At 67.6% G+C, this 17,508-nt stretch overlaps 1 protein-coding gene across 8 annotated transcripts in view; it reads right to left on the bottom strand.

The window, feature by feature from the left end:
• Nucleotides 1–703: 703 nt before the first annotated feature.
• AGRN (agrin) overlaps nucleotides 704–17,508 on the bottom strand; it is a 31,767-nt gene continuing 14,962 nt past the window's right edge. For 2 of the 8 annotated variants that reach the window (XM_080652545.1, XM_080652552.1), the window contains 37 exons: nucleotides 17,225–17,272; nucleotides 12,968–13,183; nucleotides 12,664–12,888; nucleotides 12,330–12,554; nucleotides 11,967–12,173; nucleotides 10,846–11,064; nucleotides 10,578–10,772; nucleotides 10,298–10,498; nucleotides 10,066–10,214; nucleotides 9,878–9,983; nucleotides 8,940–9,056; nucleotides 8,697–8,861; nucleotides 8,394–8,537; nucleotides 8,144–8,268; nucleotides 7,960–8,065; nucleotides 7,544–7,870; nucleotides 7,327–7,464; nucleotides 6,793–6,920; nucleotides 6,553–6,667; nucleotides 6,357–6,476; nucleotides 5,911–6,258; nucleotides 5,561–5,753; nucleotides 5,233–5,448; nucleotides 4,682–4,908; nucleotides 4,457–4,591; nucleotides 4,207–4,297; nucleotides 3,949–4,113; nucleotides 3,755–3,866; nucleotides 3,540–3,551; nucleotides 3,197–3,313; nucleotides 2,929–3,121; nucleotides 2,769–2,856; nucleotides 2,564–2,587; nucleotides 1,935–1,967; nucleotides 1,508–1,732; nucleotides 1,156–1,259; nucleotides 704–927 (listed from right to left, as the gene is read on the bottom strand). In XM_080652545.1, coding sequence (XP_080508671.1) covers nucleotides 770–927; nucleotides 1,156–1,259; nucleotides 1,508–1,732; nucleotides 1,935–1,967; nucleotides 2,564–2,587; nucleotides 2,769–2,856; nucleotides 2,929–3,121; nucleotides 3,197–3,313; nucleotides 3,540–3,551; nucleotides 3,755–3,866; nucleotides 3,949–4,113; nucleotides 4,207–4,297; nucleotides 4,457–4,591; nucleotides 4,682–4,908; nucleotides 5,233–5,448; nucleotides 5,561–5,753; nucleotides 5,911–6,258; nucleotides 6,357–6,476; nucleotides 6,553–6,667; nucleotides 6,793–6,920; nucleotides 7,327–7,464; nucleotides 7,544–7,870; nucleotides 7,960–8,065; nucleotides 8,144–8,268; nucleotides 8,394–8,537; nucleotides 8,697–8,861; nucleotides 8,940–9,056; nucleotides 9,878–9,983; nucleotides 10,066–10,214; nucleotides 10,298–10,498; nucleotides 10,578–10,772; nucleotides 10,846–11,064; nucleotides 11,967–12,173; nucleotides 12,330–12,554; nucleotides 12,664–12,888; nucleotides 12,968–13,183; nucleotides 17,225–17,272 — 5,717 coding nt within the window. In that variant the 3' untranslated portion in view covers nucleotides 704–769. The remainder of the gene's footprint in view (nucleotides 928–1,155; nucleotides 1,260–1,507; nucleotides 1,733–1,934; nucleotides 1,968–2,563; nucleotides 2,588–2,768; nucleotides 2,857–2,928; nucleotides 3,122–3,196; nucleotides 3,314–3,539; nucleotides 3,552–3,754; nucleotides 3,867–3,948; nucleotides 4,114–4,206; nucleotides 4,298–4,456; nucleotides 4,592–4,681; nucleotides 4,909–5,232; nucleotides 5,449–5,560; nucleotides 5,754–5,910; nucleotides 6,259–6,356; nucleotides 6,477–6,552; nucleotides 6,668–6,792; nucleotides 6,921–7,326; nucleotides 7,465–7,543; nucleotides 7,871–7,959; nucleotides 8,066–8,143; nucleotides 8,269–8,393; nucleotides 8,538–8,696; nucleotides 8,862–8,939; nucleotides 9,057–9,877; nucleotides 9,984–10,065; nucleotides 10,215–10,297; nucleotides 10,499–10,577; nucleotides 10,773–10,845; nucleotides 11,065–11,966; nucleotides 12,174–12,329; nucleotides 12,555–12,663; nucleotides 12,889–12,967; nucleotides 13,184–17,224; nucleotides 17,273–17,508) is intronic. The other 6 variants (XM_080652548.1, XM_080652547.1, XM_080652546.1 and 3 more) reach the window with 6 other exon arrangements.

The following is a 17,508-nucleotide window of genomic DNA, read 5'->3' as shown; positions in this document are numbered from 1 at the left end:
GCCGTCCTGAGACCCACTCCCCAGACGTCAAGTAAAATCAATGCACTGAGAACTCTGGTTGGTGGTCAGGCCTGGACGCTGGCTGCCCGGGCAGTGGTCACCAACCACACCACACTGGCCCACTCCCTCTCAGGGTTCCTCATGGGGCCCGAGGTGTCGGGAAGGGACACAGCCACATCCCTGGTGGCAGGGCTAGCTGAGGTGGGGGCCTCCGGACAGTCCGGGCCTGGCCTCTGCCTCCAGCACCCGGGGGCTGGCGGACAGTGAGGGCAGGGATGCCGGTGGCCCCAGCAGGAACATCATCTCTAAGTCACAGTATTGGCCCAGGAGGGGCCGCCAGGCTCGAGGCCAGTCCTGGTGGGGCTGGCCCCTCCCCGCGGGACGAGGTCCAGCTCAGTGGAGGCCTGGGAGGGCCCCTCCACCTGGGCAGCAGCTCCCGGCTCTGGGGACACAGACTGGTCAGGTGGGGCTCCATGTGTTGGGGGGTCTGCTGACAGGCAGGGAGCCCAGCGGGAGGGGCTGGGACACGGTGGCCCGGGTGGAGGATGTGTCCTGAGGCTGCTGTCCGAGCCACGCCTCCCTGTGGCCACATCAGCCCCGAGAGTCCCACGGCCCCGCGTTTGCCTCTGCAGCTCGCCTGCCTTGACAGGAGGGAGGCCAGGCCGAGGGTCCCTCCGGCCAAAACACAGGCAAGAAAATCATATCAAAAAAGCAACACGTTTACAAAAATATAAAATAATTACAGCGGGGGGGCGGGGCTGCGGCGGGCTCAGGGGGCGGGACAGGGCCGGAGCGCGGGCCTGGTGACGGCGTCTTCCAGCAGGTGCAGCGGCCGCCGTCCCACCACCACGTCCCGCAGACAGCCCACGAAGCGCGTGCCGTAGGCCTTGGGCAGGGCCGGGCCCACGGGCGGTCTCTCCAGGCCTCCTGCAGAGCGAGCACAGGGCCTGCTGGGACTCCCGGGGTGGCAGGCCGGGACACAGTGGGCAGAGAGACCCACCGGCAACGAATGCCCAGGTGAGTGACCTGGGGCCTGTTCGTGCCCAGGGGGGACCCAGTGACCAACAGAGACGTTCTGGCCTCCTGGACCCACACCACCCTGGGGTCTGTCCCCCAAATTCTGAGACCCGCCCCCGGCCTCCCCCGCTCGCTCACCCAGCCACAGGGCTCCGTCTGTGTCCAGCTGCGTGGCGCCCAGCGGGGAGGAACCGGTCACTGGGGCCTCGTTGCCCACCTGCAGGGAGCCTTCCCTCTGTTCCCTGGGGTGAGGGTGGGGAGCCATCAGGTGACTCGAGGGCCCGAGCCCCATCACATCACCCCCGGGGCCAGGACAAGGTGGCACTGACCCCACGAGAGGGCCTGGGGGTCGGGTCAGGTCAGGGTGCCATGTCCCACCAGCAAGGACCCCTTTCAGCTGTGACCTCGGGCCAGGCAGCCACCAGTGACCCCGTGTGCCCTGAGGGCAGGTCCGGGCCCCGCCCGCCCTGGTCCCTGGGCCCCTGCTGACCTGTGCGCCCTGACCCGCAACCAGCGGTTGGTGTTGACGGGCACAGTGGAGCGCAGCACCACGGGCTGGGAGCCCAGGTCGTAGGTCAGCTGCAGGCGGCCGTCCACGATGGCCAGCGCGAGGTAGTCGGCCCGCTCCGTGGCCTTGCCGCTCCACAGCAGCAGCCCCTGTGTGGCCTCGGTGCGCAGGCTCAGCTCGAAGTGGTCGCTCTGCAGCGCCTTCTCGCTGGGGGGCAGAGGGCTGGTCAGGCCTCCCCGAGGGCGGCAGGGGGCGGGCGGACAAGGAGGGGGCAGGTGCCAAGGGTGGGGCAGATGGCTGAGAGATGGACGGGGGGGCGGGTAGGGCCGGACCGGCAGACACGGGAGAGGTGGACAGAGGGACAGCTCAGAGCGACGGGCAGATGGCAGGGCTGGTGCCACGTGCTTACCTATGAAGGGCCCCGGGATCTGGAGCTTCGGGGCTTAGAAGCAGGAAGAGAGGGAGGCAGGTGAGCAGGGGACAAAGGCTGTGGTGCAGGAAGGGCCCGCAGCAGCCCCCACTCCCCCTCTCCAACGGTGGAGGCAGGAGGAGCAAGCATCCTTGGAAGAGGACCCTGGCCACCTGCCCCACCCCTCATATGACACCCAGCAATGACACACGTGCAGCTCGCATGTGCAGACAGAGCTGGGGGCACGGCCCAGGCTGGGAACAGAGGTCAGGAGGCAGGCAATGAGGCGGGGAGAATGGAGACTGAGGGCTCCTGGTGGGAGACCCCGGACGTCCCAGCGCACACATGGGAGCATCACACACACACACGCACACGCACACGCACACGCACACAGATGCTCATGTGGTGAGAGCAGCAGCAGCTGAGGGTGGATGGTGACCGCCCTCAGCACATATCCCGGAAGGGGTAGCGCCCACTTCCATGCTGGGAAACAGCCCGTGCAGGACACACAGCCCCGCCCATCCTCCATCGGGCAGGGAAGTCCCGCCTCTGCCTCGGGTGCGAGGAACAGAGAAGGGGCACAGAATGTGCGAGTGCGAGTGAGGTGGAGAAGCTCAGGTGCTACTTACGCTGGGATCTCATTGGTCAGTTCGCTTGGAAACAAAGAGACAGAGAAGGTGAGAGGCAGGAGGGAGGAGGGGGCAGTGGGCCGGCCGAGCGGGCCTGCCCTCCTGGCCACGGAGCCGAGGGCGGGTGTGGCATGGCCGGCGTCTGGCCCTGCGCGGCGTACAGACAGGACAGATGGACGGACAGCCGGAGCAGAGGGGGCGTTACCTCTCCGTCACAGCGTTGAGGTATTCGATGTAGGTCCGTCCATCGAAGGCCAGTGCATCCAGGTCCCCTGCCGACTTCTCTATCAGCCCTGAGAGACAGTCGGGGTGAGGGTGGGCCTCGGGGTCCACCGTGCAGCCTCAGCCCGGCCGGCAGTGCTCACCCTTCTCGCAGTGGAGCCCCGAGAAGCCCCCGGGGCACAGGCAGGTGTAGGAGGCTTCCCGGGGGAGGCAGGAAGCCCCGTTGAGACAGGGGTGGCCCGAGGCTTGGGTGCAGGGGTGGTCTGCGAAGGAGGAGACGTCCACCGCCCGCACCACGTGCTCCCGGGTCAGCAGCTGATGGCCTTTCAGGGCAACCTGGGGGGACAGGGGATTGAGCCTCGTCCCGCCCACTGCCCCTGCCCTGCGCCCCCCGGAGACCCTCCCACACACCAGCTGGATGGCACCGTCGAGGCCGGAGGACGCGGCGGCGGCCCGGGCCAGCTTGCTGAAGTCGGGGGCTCCCCCCAGGTACAGCGGCTCCTTCAGGTTGAGGACGGTGTGCGGCACCTGCGGGAGGCGCTGGGTGAGGGGCTGTGGGGCCGCCTGCGGGGCAGGGACTGGACGCTGCGCCCGTCCGCCAGGCCCCCCTCGCCCTCCGGCCCAGCTAGGAGGCAGTTAATCCCACAGAATTGGCCGATGGGGGCTTAGTGGGGGAGGGGCTACTCTATGCACGGAGGGAGGGAGGGATGGAGGCGCAGAGACGAGCAGATGAGCGAGCGGGGAGCCCCAGTACCTTTCGGGATTTCTGACATCCGGAGAGCGGGGTGGGGGTTGCAGAGCAAGGCCAGAGAGCAGAGAGCGGACAGACAGAGGCACAGGACAGACGGGAGAGAAAACAGTTCAGTGAGAGTCGCGTGGGGGGCTGCCACGCCGCCTGGAGGAGGAGGAAGAGGGGGAGGAGGGGGAGCGGGGGAGGAGGGGAGGGGGGCCCCACAGCCGGACACTTACCGGGGACTCGCCCAGCACGCGGGGCCCGTCGTCCACACGCATGGCGCCCTTGCGGCCGTGTCGCTCCAGGGAGACCCTGGTCCAGGTGCCCAGGGCCACGGGCTCCTTGCTCCTGGGGGGAGGGCACCATGAGCGCCACACGGGGTCCGATGACGCTGCCCAAGCCCCAGCCCATGCCCCCCCCACGCGCACACCTGATGACCGCCGCCCCCTTGCCCAGGTCGTAGCGGAACTCCAGGTGTCCATCACGCAGGGCCAGCGACACGAAGTCCCCCCGGCCGTCCGTCTTCTGCCCGTTGTAGAGCAGCAGCCCGCTGGGGCCTCGCGCCAGGAATACCACCTCCAGCTCCATCTTCTCCCTGGGGCCATGGGGGGTCAGCGCGGGCATGCTGACGCCCACGGGCTGGCCGAGGGCTGGGGGGCCGCTGCCCGCCCCCACCCGTCCCACTGACCCGAGGTCCCGCTCAAACGTGTGCAGGCCTTTCATCTCCAGGTAGGAGGCCCCGCGGAAGTCAGCCAGGAAGGGCCCGGGGTCGCTCCGTTCTGTGGAGGACAGAGAGGGTCACACGGGGCCCTGGGCCTGACCCCGCCCTGTGAGCCCCTGGCCTAACCCCAACCCCAACCCCAACCCCAACCCGGAGCAGAACCCAAACCCAAATGTGTGACCTGACCTCCCTCCGCCCTCAGGCCTGGCGCCCCCACCTGTTTGGCAGAGAGCACCCCCTCGTCCCAGAGGGCACTCGCATGCGGCCTCGCCCCCGGGCAGCACACGGCAGGGGGCTTCCCCGTGGCAGGGGTTGGGGTCACAGGGATCCTTCTCCTCGGCACAGGTGGGGCCTGGACGGAGACAGGGTGGGGCCCCACGAGGTTGAGCCCCTGCTGGACACACAGGTGCTCCCTGTCCCCCGGCCCTGGCCCCATCCTCACCAAATCGGCCAGGAGGGCACTGACAGTGGAACCTGCCGGCCTCCAGGGCCTGGCATGGGGCCCCCCTGAGGCAGGGGCTGGGCAGGCAGGGGTTGGCCGCACACTCGCCCACATGGGCGCTCCCGGTGGCCCCGCGCCAGCTGCCGAGCTCCAGGCGCTGGTTGTTCACGTCCAGCAGGCGGATGCAGCCCCTGAGGCCGATGCTGACCGACGTCCGCTCCAGCACCCTGCGCCAGGACGGGGCGGGGTCAGCGTGACTCCCCACACCCCAAAACGGGGTGGGCTGAGGGTCGGGGTCAGGACTAAAGATCAGCCCACCCCCCCTTAGGGGTCACGCTAGGCCTCGGGGTACCACCCCCAGATGGGGCAGTCAGGAGCAGGGCAAGAGCTGGGGCTAAGATCAGGGTCACAGCCATGGTCTCCGCCTTGTCCCCCCATCCCCCCTCGTCCCCCCCATCCCCCTCCCCCTTTGCTACTAGAATAAATTAGGCCTCCTGGATTCGACCAAGGCCAGAGGTCAGGCCTGGGCTCAGGGCCACCCGGATGCTCACACAGCGGCCTGGTCCTCGGGGACGCCACCCACGAAGAGGTCTGTGTCCAGGTTGAGCCCATCAGTGCCACTGGGGCTCTGGCCCAGGACGGGGGGCTCGCCGTCCACCGAGAGCGTCCCCTGGCGCCAGTGCCGAGACAGCTCCAGACGATGCCACTGGCCGGGCTCCACGGGCACCGTGCTGGTCAGCACCGCGGGCCCGGAGCCTGTGTCGAACCTGGGGGCGCCGGGGCGGCGGGTGCTCAGGACAGCCAAAGGGAGCCAGGCCCATGGCCGGCCGCCCACCCGGCCGCAGAGGCCCCGCCCACCCTGCCCGCGGCCACACCCACCGGAGCTGCACGCGGCCCCCCAGCAGCGCCAGCGCCAGGAAGTCCTTGCCACGGGCGTTGCCGTTGTAGAGCAGCAGCCCTTGGGGCTCCAGTGCCCGGAACTCGAGCGCCAGGCGCAGCGTGTGGTAGGCGCGGAGCGTGGGGAAGGCCAGGAAGGAGTGGCCCCCAAAGGATGGCACCGAGGGGTGCAGCACTGCGAGACAGACACCAGGTGGAGGGGACAGGACCCGCCCACAGCCCGTCCTCCAGCTGAAACCCGCCCCCTGACCCCTCAGCCTAGACCCCCTCCTCAGCCCCCAAACCTGGCCCCAAGTGCCTGCCTGCCCCTCCCCAGCAAGGATGGCCCTTACCTTTCTCACAGACAGTGCCCCCCCTGCCGGCTGGGCAGCTGCAGGTGAAGGCTCCCCCCGAGTCCTGGTCCCAGCAGGTCCCCCCATACAGGCAGGGCTGGGAGTCACAGGGCCTCCGGGGCTGCTGGGCGCCTGGGGGCAGGGGCCGGCGTCCGGGCACACGGCTGGGGCCCGTGGTGGGGGGCTGGCGTGTGGTGGGGGGGCCTGTGGTCCTGCTCACAGGCCGGCTTGTGTGGCTGGGGTGGAGGGCCCGAGGGGCAGCGGAAGCGGCTACGGTGGTGGCCCTGGCCGTGGCCACGGCCGGTATGGCTCCCGTGGTGGCCCCCGTGAAGAAGGCAGGAAGCCAGTCTGCGGGCAGGGGGATGGTCAGGGTGCCAGGCCGCAGGGCGCCGGGAGAGGCTGCTGGGAGGGAGGGGCACGCTGGGCGCAGGACCGGCGGCGCTCACCAAAGTCCATGAAGCGCACGTGGTCCTGCAGCGGCCGCCGCACCCCCAGGGGCCGGCGCCGGGAGGCCTGGATCTGGCGCAGGAGGGCGCGGCCCACGTCGGGCGCCCTGAGGCTCGTGGCTGGGGAAGAGGGACACTGAGCACAGGAGCCTGTGCAGTGCCCATCCCCCGGGGAGGGACCAGGTCGGGGGCTCACTGGGGTCAAAGTGCACGTCCACAATGGCCCGGACAGAGTTGCCAGGCCCCAGGTCCCGCAGGCGGACGCTCCAGAAGTCCTTTTTGACATCCGAGTTTCGGAACAGGTCGTCCAGCTGTGGGGGGGGAGGGGGGCTCCAGGGGCTGCCCAGGGTGGCCGTCAGCCCCCCCACCCCAGCCCTTCTCTGGGTCGGGCCTGGGAGGAGAAAGGGCTGTGCCCCACACAGCACCACAAACTCACTGCACTCTCGATGCTCCTGGCTGTCTCCCCAAACAGCTCCGACTTGGGGTCGGCCATCTCGGGCGTGTAGAACAGCTCCTGCCCCTCGACCCCCTCGAGCTCCAGCACACCCTGGAACGCCCTGGTGGCTGTGGGGGAGGGTGCAGTGAGGCCCTGCCTGGCACCGCCCGGCCTCCGGGCCGGCCATGGGCACAGCCCCAGCAGCAAGCCACACGGGTGCAGGCAGGTGGCGATTAGTCGGATGGTCATGAGGTTAGTGGGAGCCGGGGTAGGGCAGCTGGCAGTTACCAGGCAGACTCCTCGGGGCAGCACCCAGGCCGGCGTGCAACGGGAGAGACAGGTTACCACGGGGTCCTAGGCACCCACGTGTGTGCGGGGTCCAGGACCTCACGTGTGTGTGAGTGTGCTGAATCCCCCAGACCATGCACACGTGTGCGGGTGCCTGCCTCCTGGGCAGCCTGCTTCCAGAGGAGACGGCATCCCCGGTGGGTCCAGGCCACCTCACGTTGCACCCCAGCCCGGCCACCCACTCACCGGGACAGTTGGAGCCCTCCGCGTCCAGCGAGGGCGTCTTGCCATCCGAGCAGCAGCCCAAAGGGGAGTTGTAGCAGGAAGCCCTCTCGATGGGTGGCCCAGGGGTCACCTTGCTGCCACCCTCGGGGGGCTCAGGTCCTGGGGAGGGGTGGTCTGAGTCCAGCTGCCGGTGCAGCTTCCCTGGGCCCTGCACCCACGTCCCGGAGCCCACGCTCACCCCCCGAGCCGGCCCCACTGGCCTCCAGGTCCCCGCTCAGCTCCTCGTCACCGCTCCCGTCGGCGCTGCCAGATTCGCTGAAGGCTGCTGTGGCAAGGCTGGCTGCCGAGGGGGGTACCGTGGGGGGGATGGTCAGCTCGGGCCTCCTAGTGGCCCTAGGGATGCTGGCCGTGGTCCGAGGCTGTGATGAGGGTCTAGGGGTGGGTCGGCTGCGGGGGGTACTGCCGGGAGCCAGGGGGAGGGCACTGGGTGGGGGTGCCTCACTCAGGTAGCGCACGGAGGTGGCCACAAACACGGGTGTGGGGCGGGCGCCGGGAGCCACAGCCTCTGTGGGGGAGGAGAGGGGAGAAGTGGGTGGGGGCCACGTCAGGGCAGGTCGGGCCTTCCTGGTCAGTGCTGGGTACGGGTGGCCTCACCCTGGCACGGGCCGAGGTTCTGGATCAAGATGTCCAGGCCCTGGCGGCAGGCGATGGTCCTCAGCTGGCACTCGTTACCGTAGGTGACTCCGTCCGACCCGCACACCTGGGGCACAGGGCAAGGATGCCAGGGGTGCCCCTTCCCCTCCCTACACCCCCACCCTCCGCACACCCCATCCCTCACCTTGGTAACATTGGCTTCCGGACAGGTGGGCGTTGGGCACACGCAGTGGGCGGAGCCAGCCTCCTCCACGCAGGACGCCCCAAACTCACAGTGCATTTCAGCACAGGTCCTGGGCGCCGAGGAGTCTGGCACAGACACAGGGGACCCCACTGGCTCAGGAGGCTGCCTCCGTGACGGCCACACCCCTAGCACAGACCCGCCCCCCTCTCCTGCCCGCCCCCCGCGTCCCTGGCACCAGCCGGGACTTCACCTGTTTCACAGCCAGCAGGGCCCAGGCCACGGCCGTCGGGACACTGCCCACACTTGGGCCCAGCCACCCCAGGCTTGCAGGAGCACAGCCCAGTCATCTGCTCACAGTCGTCCCGCACGGCACCCCGGGGGTCACAGCTGCAGGCTGAGGGGACAGGGCAGGGACCTGAGGTCTGAGCCTGGCGCCCCACTGCCCTGCCAGGTGAGGGCAGGCCAGAGCCCGAGTGGGGGACCCAGGGCACAGCAACGGCAGGGACAGGCAGGAGGGCTCCACCGAGGACCGACCGTGGGGCTCGTCACTCACGGGTGCAGCCACTCCGGCCGTCGGTGACGATGCCGCGGAAGTTCCAGAAGCCGGGCTCACAGCGGTCACACTTGAAGCCCCCCACACCCGGGCGGCAGGAGCACTGGCCTGTGCCCGGGTCGCAGGTGCCACCGTAGGAGCCGTGGGGGTTACACTGGCACAAGCCTGCAAGGCCAGGGCGGGACAGTCACACCGTGCAGGGCTTGGGTGCACTGCAGGGCAGGGCCAGGCTTGGGGACTCACTGGGACAGCCGGCCAGGCCCACGCCCCGCGCAGCAGTGACGTTATCTTGGCAGCAGCCGAAGGGGGTCTGGGTGCAGTGCAGGGGGACTGCCGGGGGCATCGGAGCCACAGTGGGGCCTGCAGAGGAGGTGGGAGTTCAGACACCATGTGGGGCGGACACCCCCTGGGCCTGGCCACTCCACCTCCGCCTCCCCCGGTCCCGCCGTCCCGCCGTCCCGCCGTCCCGCTCCTGATGCCACTGCCATTGGGTCCGGAGCCTATAGCTCAGGCCACAGGCGAGGATCCCACACCACATACAGAAACACGTCTGTTCACACAGGACATGGAACACCCAAAGATCAAGGACACGCATCCCTGGACACACCGGGGTGGCACACACACTCGGGTGAGTGCGTCTCTGCAACCCGTCCAGCCCTGGGCCTGACTGGATTGCAGACTCTTCCTCCCCACGGATACAGCCCCCACATGTGCACACGTGTCCCAGGGCTGCTGGTGGTCAGGGGCACACACACACACACTCACACTCACCCATGTTCCTGCAAACCACACACAATCACACACAGCTGTGCAGACATGAGGGGGTGTGCACGCAGGAGCACACACTTGTGGGCTGTGTACCTGTGACATTTACCGGGTCACCACCAGTCTCCCCCATAAGAAAGTGCCCAGAGGGTGGGCCTTGCTGACGCCCTGCACCGAAGTCCAGCCTGGCGCACAGTAGGTGCTTAGTGCACACGTGTTGACTAACAGTGACACGCCAGTCCACACACGACAGTTGCAGACATACATATGCACCAGCACTCTTAGAGCACACGTTCACACCTGCCTGCCCCAGCACACACACACACACACAAGCCTCACACCTGTGTGCACACACATCTGTGAACACGCACACACAGGGAACAGCAAACATGCACAAGAGCCCGCGTGCCACGCACCTCGGCAGGCTCCTTGAGCCACAACATACAGCTCTCGCTGGGACTCGCACCGCGCCTTCTTCAGCTCACACTCCGTGCCGTAGGTGACGCCATTGGAGCCGCAGACCTTGGGGGGGGCGGGGACGTGTGTCAGTGGGGGGCGTGGCACCTCCTCATGGCCCACCCAGTGCCTAAGGGGGAGGCCTCACCGGGCTCCTCAGGACACCCTGGCAGCTGAAGCCACAGACGCAAGGCCCGTCCTCTGAGTCCTCGTCCCAGATGCCGCCGAACTGCAGGCACAGCTCCTGCTCACACTCGCCGTCCTCACCAGAGCCGGAGCCTCCGGAGCCACACTCGGCTGTGGGAAGGCGGCTGGGTCACCCGTGTGGTGCTGGTTGGAGCCGGTGCCCAGGCAGACCACTCGGGCGGCGCCACACCTACCCTGCTCACACGGCCCCGCCCGGGCCTCCTCGATCGGAGCCTGCTGCTGGCAGGCGGCCTCGCGGAGCTCACAGGCACTGGGGTAGGTGACACCGTCGCTGCCGCACACGGGGCCGGGCGGGGGGCGCTCACACCGGGGGCACACACACTGCCCCGCCATGCACACGGCACCAAAGGCGCACACTGTGTCTCCACAGGTCTCTGCAGAGGGCGAAACCCGGCTGGGTCAGCAGACCAGCTGGGAGATGCAGGGACCGCAGCCCCCTCCACCCCCACTCACGGCAAGGTCCGTCTGAGGCCACACGCAGGCTGATCTGGCGTGTGCAGGCGTGGACATGCAGCTCACACTCGCTGGCGTACGTGTTCCCGTCAGAGCCACACACGGGCTGGGCCAGGGCCACGCACTCCGAGGGGCACACGCAGTGCCCAGTCTCGGCCTCGCACACGGCTCCAAAGCGGCACTGCCCACAGCGGTCTAGGGAGGAGGCTCCATCACCATGGTGACTGGGATCCCCGCCCCCAGCAAGACGCCCTTGCCCGCCACTGACCGCAGGGTCCCCTGTGAGCCACCAGGATCTCCCGCCCGAGGACGCAGGCCGCGGACTCCAGCTCGCAAGTGCTGCCGTAGGTGACGCCATCGCTGCCGCACACGGGGCTGTAGACCCTTGGACACACGTGCTGGCACACACACTCTGCTTCCCCGTTCTTCACGGCACACACTGCCCCGAACAGGCACTGAACCCCGATGCACGGGGACGGGGGCTGATCTGCGGAGGACACGGCACTCAGCGGGCCCTGCCACTCCCAGGCGGACGGACGCACAAGCCCCCAGCTCTGAGCAGCAGGCCCTCCTGGGTGGGGATGGCGCGGGAAGAGAGGGCCAGGAGATGGGCCAAGGCACAGACGCGGCAGAGAAAGGGACAGACACGTAACAGACGTGGACAGGGACACAGACCCAGACGCCCCAGCCTCCTGCAGGCGTGCGGAGTGGGGCTGCCCTCAGGACCGGGGTTTCCTGACCGTCCCCGCACACGGGCGCCTGCCGGGGAGGGCAGCTCTCTGGGCTACATGAGGGCCGGGCTTACCCAGCCTCCCGGGCCATGACCCTGACCCCAGCCACCCTGGGACACGTATGCATGTGTGGGGGCTCTCTCTGTGGGTAGGAAGAGTCTGCAGCCCAGAGTCAGACCCAGGGCGCACGGGGAGGTGTCTGTCCACTTGCTCTGAGGGCTACACAGCCAGGCAGCAGCGAGCCACCCCCCCGCGCGCTGGGGCAGACCTCGGACCGCGGCTCCCGGCGGCAGGCGCTGCACGTCCTCCTGCCCGTGGGTCAGGCTGGAAGACACAAGAGGTGCAGCCGAGAGGGAAGGAAGGACAGACAGGAGACGGACACAGAGAGAGGCACAGACCCATGGACAGAGCCGCCCCACCTTCTGCCGGCCCCGCAAAACGCAGCTCCGCCCAGAGGGGACCCCGAGGCTGCGGGCTGCTCACGCCCCCAGGGGCCTCAGAGCCCACGGATGGAGAAGAGCCCTGCCAAGACCCCAGAGCGACCCGCCTTGCCTGCCGCCCAGGAGGAAGGGGACTCGGATGGAGATGGCGTGATGATGGCGGCAGGGACCGACGTGGGATCAGCCTGCTCCGGGCACAACCCCCCCGCGGTGCTCACCACACGGGCCCTGGTGCCTGGGGGGGATGGCACGCTGCTGCTGGCATTCAGCCTGCTGGCGCCAGCAGTCGTTGTCATACGTGTGCCCGTCCTTGGCGCACACGGGTCTGTAGGCCCCATCACAGACGATGCGGTCACAGGAGCAGCGGGGATGGCCTCGGCGGGACAGGCACACGGCATTGAACCTGCAGGGGTCTGGGCACTGGTCTGGGGTGGGGGTGGGGGGTCAGTGAGATCAGAGAGGCCCGAGTGCCACCGCCCTGATCTTGGCACATGCAGGGGACCCATGGGCGGCGCCTGAGGTGGTTTGTGGGAACCGAGAGGCGTGAAGGGGATGGCGGGCACAGCAGGGTGAGCACCCACCTCGAGGCTGGCACGGCCCGGAGCGCACTTTCTGGAGGAGGATGCCCCGGGCGGCCCCTGTGCGGCCCATGACACACTCGTTGCTGTAGGTGACGCCATCGTCCCCGCACACGGGCGCACGCCGGGGAGGGCAGCTCTCTGGAGGCAGCAGCATCTCAGGGCGCCGGGTTCGCGGGTTCACACGGCAGATGCGGCTCGGGTCGCTGAGGGCGCCCCGGCAGGGGTCTGGGGGCGGGAGGGCGCGGTTAGGGCGCGGGGGCAGGCGCACGGAGGTCGTGCAGGGGACGGTGGGCACGTGCAGGGTGAGCCACCACCGGGCAGCCGGGCAGCTCACCACAGGGGCCGTCGAATTTCTTGGAGATGTTCTCCTGCTGCGCACAGGCGTGGCGCAGCAGCTGGCACTCGCCCTGGTAGTCAGTGCCGTCGGTGCCGCACACAGGCCCCTCCGGGGCTCCCCGGCAGGAGGCAGGGCACAGGCACGTGGCTGTCTGTCCATCCGCGGAGCGTGCACAGGTGCTGCCGAAGCTGCAGGTCACGTTGGAGCAGGGGTCGCGGGGCCCTGTGGGCGGGGCCGGGCGGGTCACGCTGGCTGGCAGTCCCCCTTCTCCTCCTTCCCTGCCCAGGGAGCCCCCACTCACCGCAGGGCCCGCGGAAGAGCAGGCGGATGCGCCGCTGCTGGCTGCACTGTGCCCGCTGCAGCTCACACTCGTTGCTGTAGGTGGAGGCGTCGGAGCCGCACACGGGCGCCACGACTGCGGGGCAGGCGCGCTTCTTGCACACGCAGGAGGCTCGGCCTGGGCCCTCCACGCTGGGCTCGCACACGGCGCCAAAGCCACACAGCATCCCGCGGCAGGCTGGAGGGGGCGGGGGCGGGCGAGGAGGCTCAGAGCCACCCTGCCAGACCCCTCCCCGCTCAGTCATCTGGGCACAGGGTCCAGCATCCACATGGTTCATTTATTCAACTCCAAGGACACAGTCACATGTGCACATACGTGTTGACACACGTTCATACTCACACAGGGAACCACGTGTGCCCATCATGGCCACACACACACACACACACATGCTCGTGGGCACACCCACAGGACCCCTGCCCTCTCCAACCCCGCCCATCGCAGGGTGCACCAGCCCCAGCCTTGCCCTGGCCCAGGCCCCCTGTGGGGGAAACCTCCCCACAAGCCCCGTGGAGTGCCCGCCCCAGGCTGGCTCGGTCGCAGGCACCGCCCAGGAGCCTTCCCCCAGCAGAACAAAGGCTCTCACCTGAGGTGACCCCCTCACTGCCCTGGCCCACCCACACCCCTGACCCGTGCTACCTCCCACCTCCCACGGACCACTCCCTGCCTTTCCTGGTCACCCGAGGGCACAGCTGGGGGCGGGGGTGGGAGACCTGAGGTTGGTCACAGCTCCACTCTCTGGCTCAGGCCAGGACCCAGCGCCCGCCCCGCTACCCCTGGCTCCCATCTTCCCACATCACTCCTCCTGCTTCTCTGGAGGCTTCCCCCAACCCCAGGACCATCCCCGCGTGGGCCCTGCCTCTGCCCATCCTCACCTCCCACCCCCCAGGCCAACGGCCCCCAGGCCCTCGCTCTGTGTGGCTAGCCCTCCTGCCCTTCCACCCCAGGGCCTCCCCAGCCTTGTGAGCATCTCTCCCCAGGGCCCCTTGGGCACCCACATGCCTCCTCCTCTCCCACCTGTCCTCCTGTGCCCCACTTCAGTACTGTCCGCCCCCTCACACTCAGAGGCCCGGCACGGGGTCCTGCAGACCCATCATGTTTTCCGTAAACATCTAAGTTCTTATCTTTGCAGTTGGCAGCTGCCTGTGCCCAGCACACGTCCTGTGTCAGAACCTTTGCAGCAGCCCAGAGGGCAGGGGCAGGCGGACTCCCCAGGCACCGCCCAGGTCTGCACACCCACAGGCGGCGAAGTGGGAGGGGCATTAAAGGCCACAGCTGTCTGGACCTAATAAATATTTAACTGGGTCCAATTAGCATGAATAAGTTATGGGGAATGGGGGGGGGGTTCCCCATCACCTCCTAGCAGACTCAGGAAGTAGGGTGGGAGGAAGCACCCTCAATTCTATGGAGGGCGGGGAGCCCACGAGCTGAGTTGCTGTTGCCACAGCAACGCCCACCCCAGGCTCCTGCATGTCTGCCTGGGTGTCTCCCCCCTACTCCCCTGCCACCCCGCATGGGCTGACGGAACCAGAGCCTGGGGCCAGCGTGGACACCCCAGCCTGACGTCTCTCCCATGGCCACACCCTTGCCCTACCCCCCACCTCGGATCCCTCATCATATCCAGGAGGCAGGCTCTCCCCGAATCCGCATTCACTGGCCACGTCTCAGCGCCTCCTGTGAAAGGGCCAGTGGGACCTGCCTTGGGGTTGTTGTGGGTTCAATGGGCCAACGTGTGCAGAGGCTGTGGGGTACCCAGTGCCCAGCTGTGAGGCTGCCAGCTACGACGACTGTGGTACAAGAGCTGTCATTACGGTGGCCTCCCCGCCCTGGCTCAAACCATCCCTAACCGTGTCCACCCACGACCCCTCTTCCCACTGTCACCTTCCTCACCACCCCCGTCACTTCTCTCATATTCCGTCTCTCTCTCACCCAAGCCCCTTGGACCCCAGGCCAAAACCACTGGCCCCTTGGCCGTTCTCTTCGGCCTCCACTGGACCTGCTGATCAAGATCTCTCCCAGGGCCCTGACCCCACGGCCAAGGACCTGGGCACCTCACTGGACCTCAGGCTCCTCGGCCAGCTGCCGTGTCGGTGCCCTTGGGCTCGGCCTCTTTCTCCCTCTGGTCACCTTGGTCCAGCCAGACCCCTACCAACGTCCTAACCCCTTGGCCAAGGACACCTACTCCCGGGCGACCTGCCAAGACCTGCACCTTTCTCCACAGCCCGGGAGTCTGCTTTGCCTCTCACGACAGAGCCCTGGGAGAAACGTGAGGAGCCCGTTGGCCCCGGGGCAGAGCACGGAGGATGGAGCGAAGGCAGGGGCTGGGGCAGGAACCAGAGATCTGAGACTGGTGCCCGGGGACTAGCTATGGACTAGAGGTGGCTCAGGGCGGGGGGGAAGGGGGACAGGATGCCTCTGGGGGGGCCATCAAGCTGAGGCCCCACACGGACTCCCAGGTCCCAACCTTTCCGTCTCCCACCCGGAATGAAAGCCTGAGGGGCGGTCTCCCGGCTATGAAGCGGGGAGCTCTCCCAGTCTCCAGGGCAGCTGTGGCATCCGCTGACTTGATTCTTGATTCGGGCAAAGCTGAGGTTTGGAGCGTAATGGACTCATCCCCTGTCCAGGCTGCAATAGTCCCCCGAGGCCACGCTCAGGCTGTCAGTGGGATGTGGGCTGCTCCCGTGCACCCCTTGATGCCCGCTTCCCGACGGTCCATTTATGCGCCTGCACCTCCATGGAACTAGGGCAGGGGTCCTCAAACTTTTTAAACAGGGGGCCAGGTCACTGTCCCTCAGACCGTGGGAGGGCCGGACTATAGTTTAAAAAAAAAAAACTATGAACAAATTCCTATGCGCACTGCGGGCCCGGGACGAGTCGGCTGCTAAGCAGGACAGGCAGCGGCACCCGGCGGGCCGGATAAATGTCCTCGGCGGGCCGCATGTGGCCCGCGGGCCGTAGTTTGAGGACGTCTGGTAGGGTGCATAAAGTCTCAAGATGAGGTTCTTGATTGGACATAAAAGCTGCACAAGCAGAGACCACGAGCACAGGCAGGTGCAATCACACATCCACGACATGCATACATACCTGTATTAGCTCTCATCACCATGCAAACTGCCACCCCAGCCCCCCAGGGGGGGCTGTCAGCCGGTAGGCCCTCGGAGCACCCAGACACCCCTGGGCCTGTGCCCCTGACTGGTCCACTGGGGCCCTGCCCCAGCCCACTCCACGCCCCTCACAGTCTCACTCCCTGCTGGCCCATGCCCCCCCCACAATGTGCAACGCTGGAGGTGGTGGTGGTTTCTTACAGCCGCCCACTGGAGTGCGCGTATTAAACTCCGCTCCAGGTCTTAGGTGGGCTGGGGATGGAGAGGACAGCCCACATCCCGCCTGTGAACACAAAAGTGCAATGTGTGTGCCTGGGAGGGGTGGCGAGTGTGCAATGGGATCGGATGCGGGTCTGGGGACTGTGTGTGCAGCTGTGGGAAGGTGTGTAAAGGGCAGGAGACACAGCAGCCCGCAGGCGTCAGGAGAGGAGGTGAGGACGCCGAGAGAGGGGAGGGGGGGTCCCCCCACGGAGCCCAATCTGTAAGTCCAAGCCGCCCTCGGCACCTGCCCACAGCCTCTGGGAGACGGTCCTGGGCGCCTGCCCCAGCCCAGCACAGACCTGCCTCCTCTCACGGCCCATCCCACATACCAACAGGCGACTTCCGTGAACCTGGGCAGGTACTGGACCAGCAGGGAGCCCCCTCCCCGAATGCAGGCCACTCCTGCAGCCCTAACAGCTCCCTCTCTCCCCTCTCACACCCATAGGCCCGAGAGGCCAGGCCCCAGCATGCTCAGTTCCAGGGACAGACCTTCCAACCCAAACCCTTCCCAGACAGGTGTCGTCGGTCCTGCCAAGGCCCCCAGCTCCCACCCTCTGCGCCTGTTTGACCATCTCACAACCTGTGGGCTCCAGGCCTTACTCCCAGAGGAGTGAGAGCCACGTTTGTATGCATGGCTGGCCAGGGGATGCCCGGCCCCGGGACTCAGACCCAGGCGCCCTCCGTTGCCCAGCTCTGTGGACTCCCTGGAAAGGAACCCAGGCTCCCTGGTCCCTTGTCTAGCCACCTCCCTGCTCCAGACATACGCCAAGAATGGCCCCTGACCCCAAAAGTTCCCTCACCCGTCTAGGCATGGACTCCCAACCTCAGCCTGTAACTAATGGATGCCTCCACTCACCGTCTGGAGGTGTCGGGTGCACCGGTGTGAAGTGGGTCCCAGGTTTGTCTGAAAAAGAAAACGAATCTCCAAGTTAGGCCCTTATGAGCAGACCCTTCCAAAACCAGTCCCTTCACCCTCCTGGTGGGGTCACTCCTGCCTGCCCATCCCTTCCCTGGCCCCACCCTGAGCCCTGAGGACTGGCAGAGGCCTGGGGGTGGACAAAGGCAGAGGCCCTTGCTCATCTCTGGCCCTCCAGCTGCACGGTCAGGGCCTGACATGAGTCAGTGGGGCCCCTGTGGCAG

The sequence above is a fragment of the Plecotus auritus genome (assembly GCF_963455305.1).
Source record: "Plecotus auritus genome assembly, chromosome: 2".
NCBI classification, from domain to species: domain Eukaryota; kingdom Metazoa; phylum Chordata; class Mammalia; order Chiroptera; family Vespertilionidae; genus Plecotus; species Plecotus auritus.
This window is presented reverse-complemented; position numbering and strand designations above follow the sequence as displayed.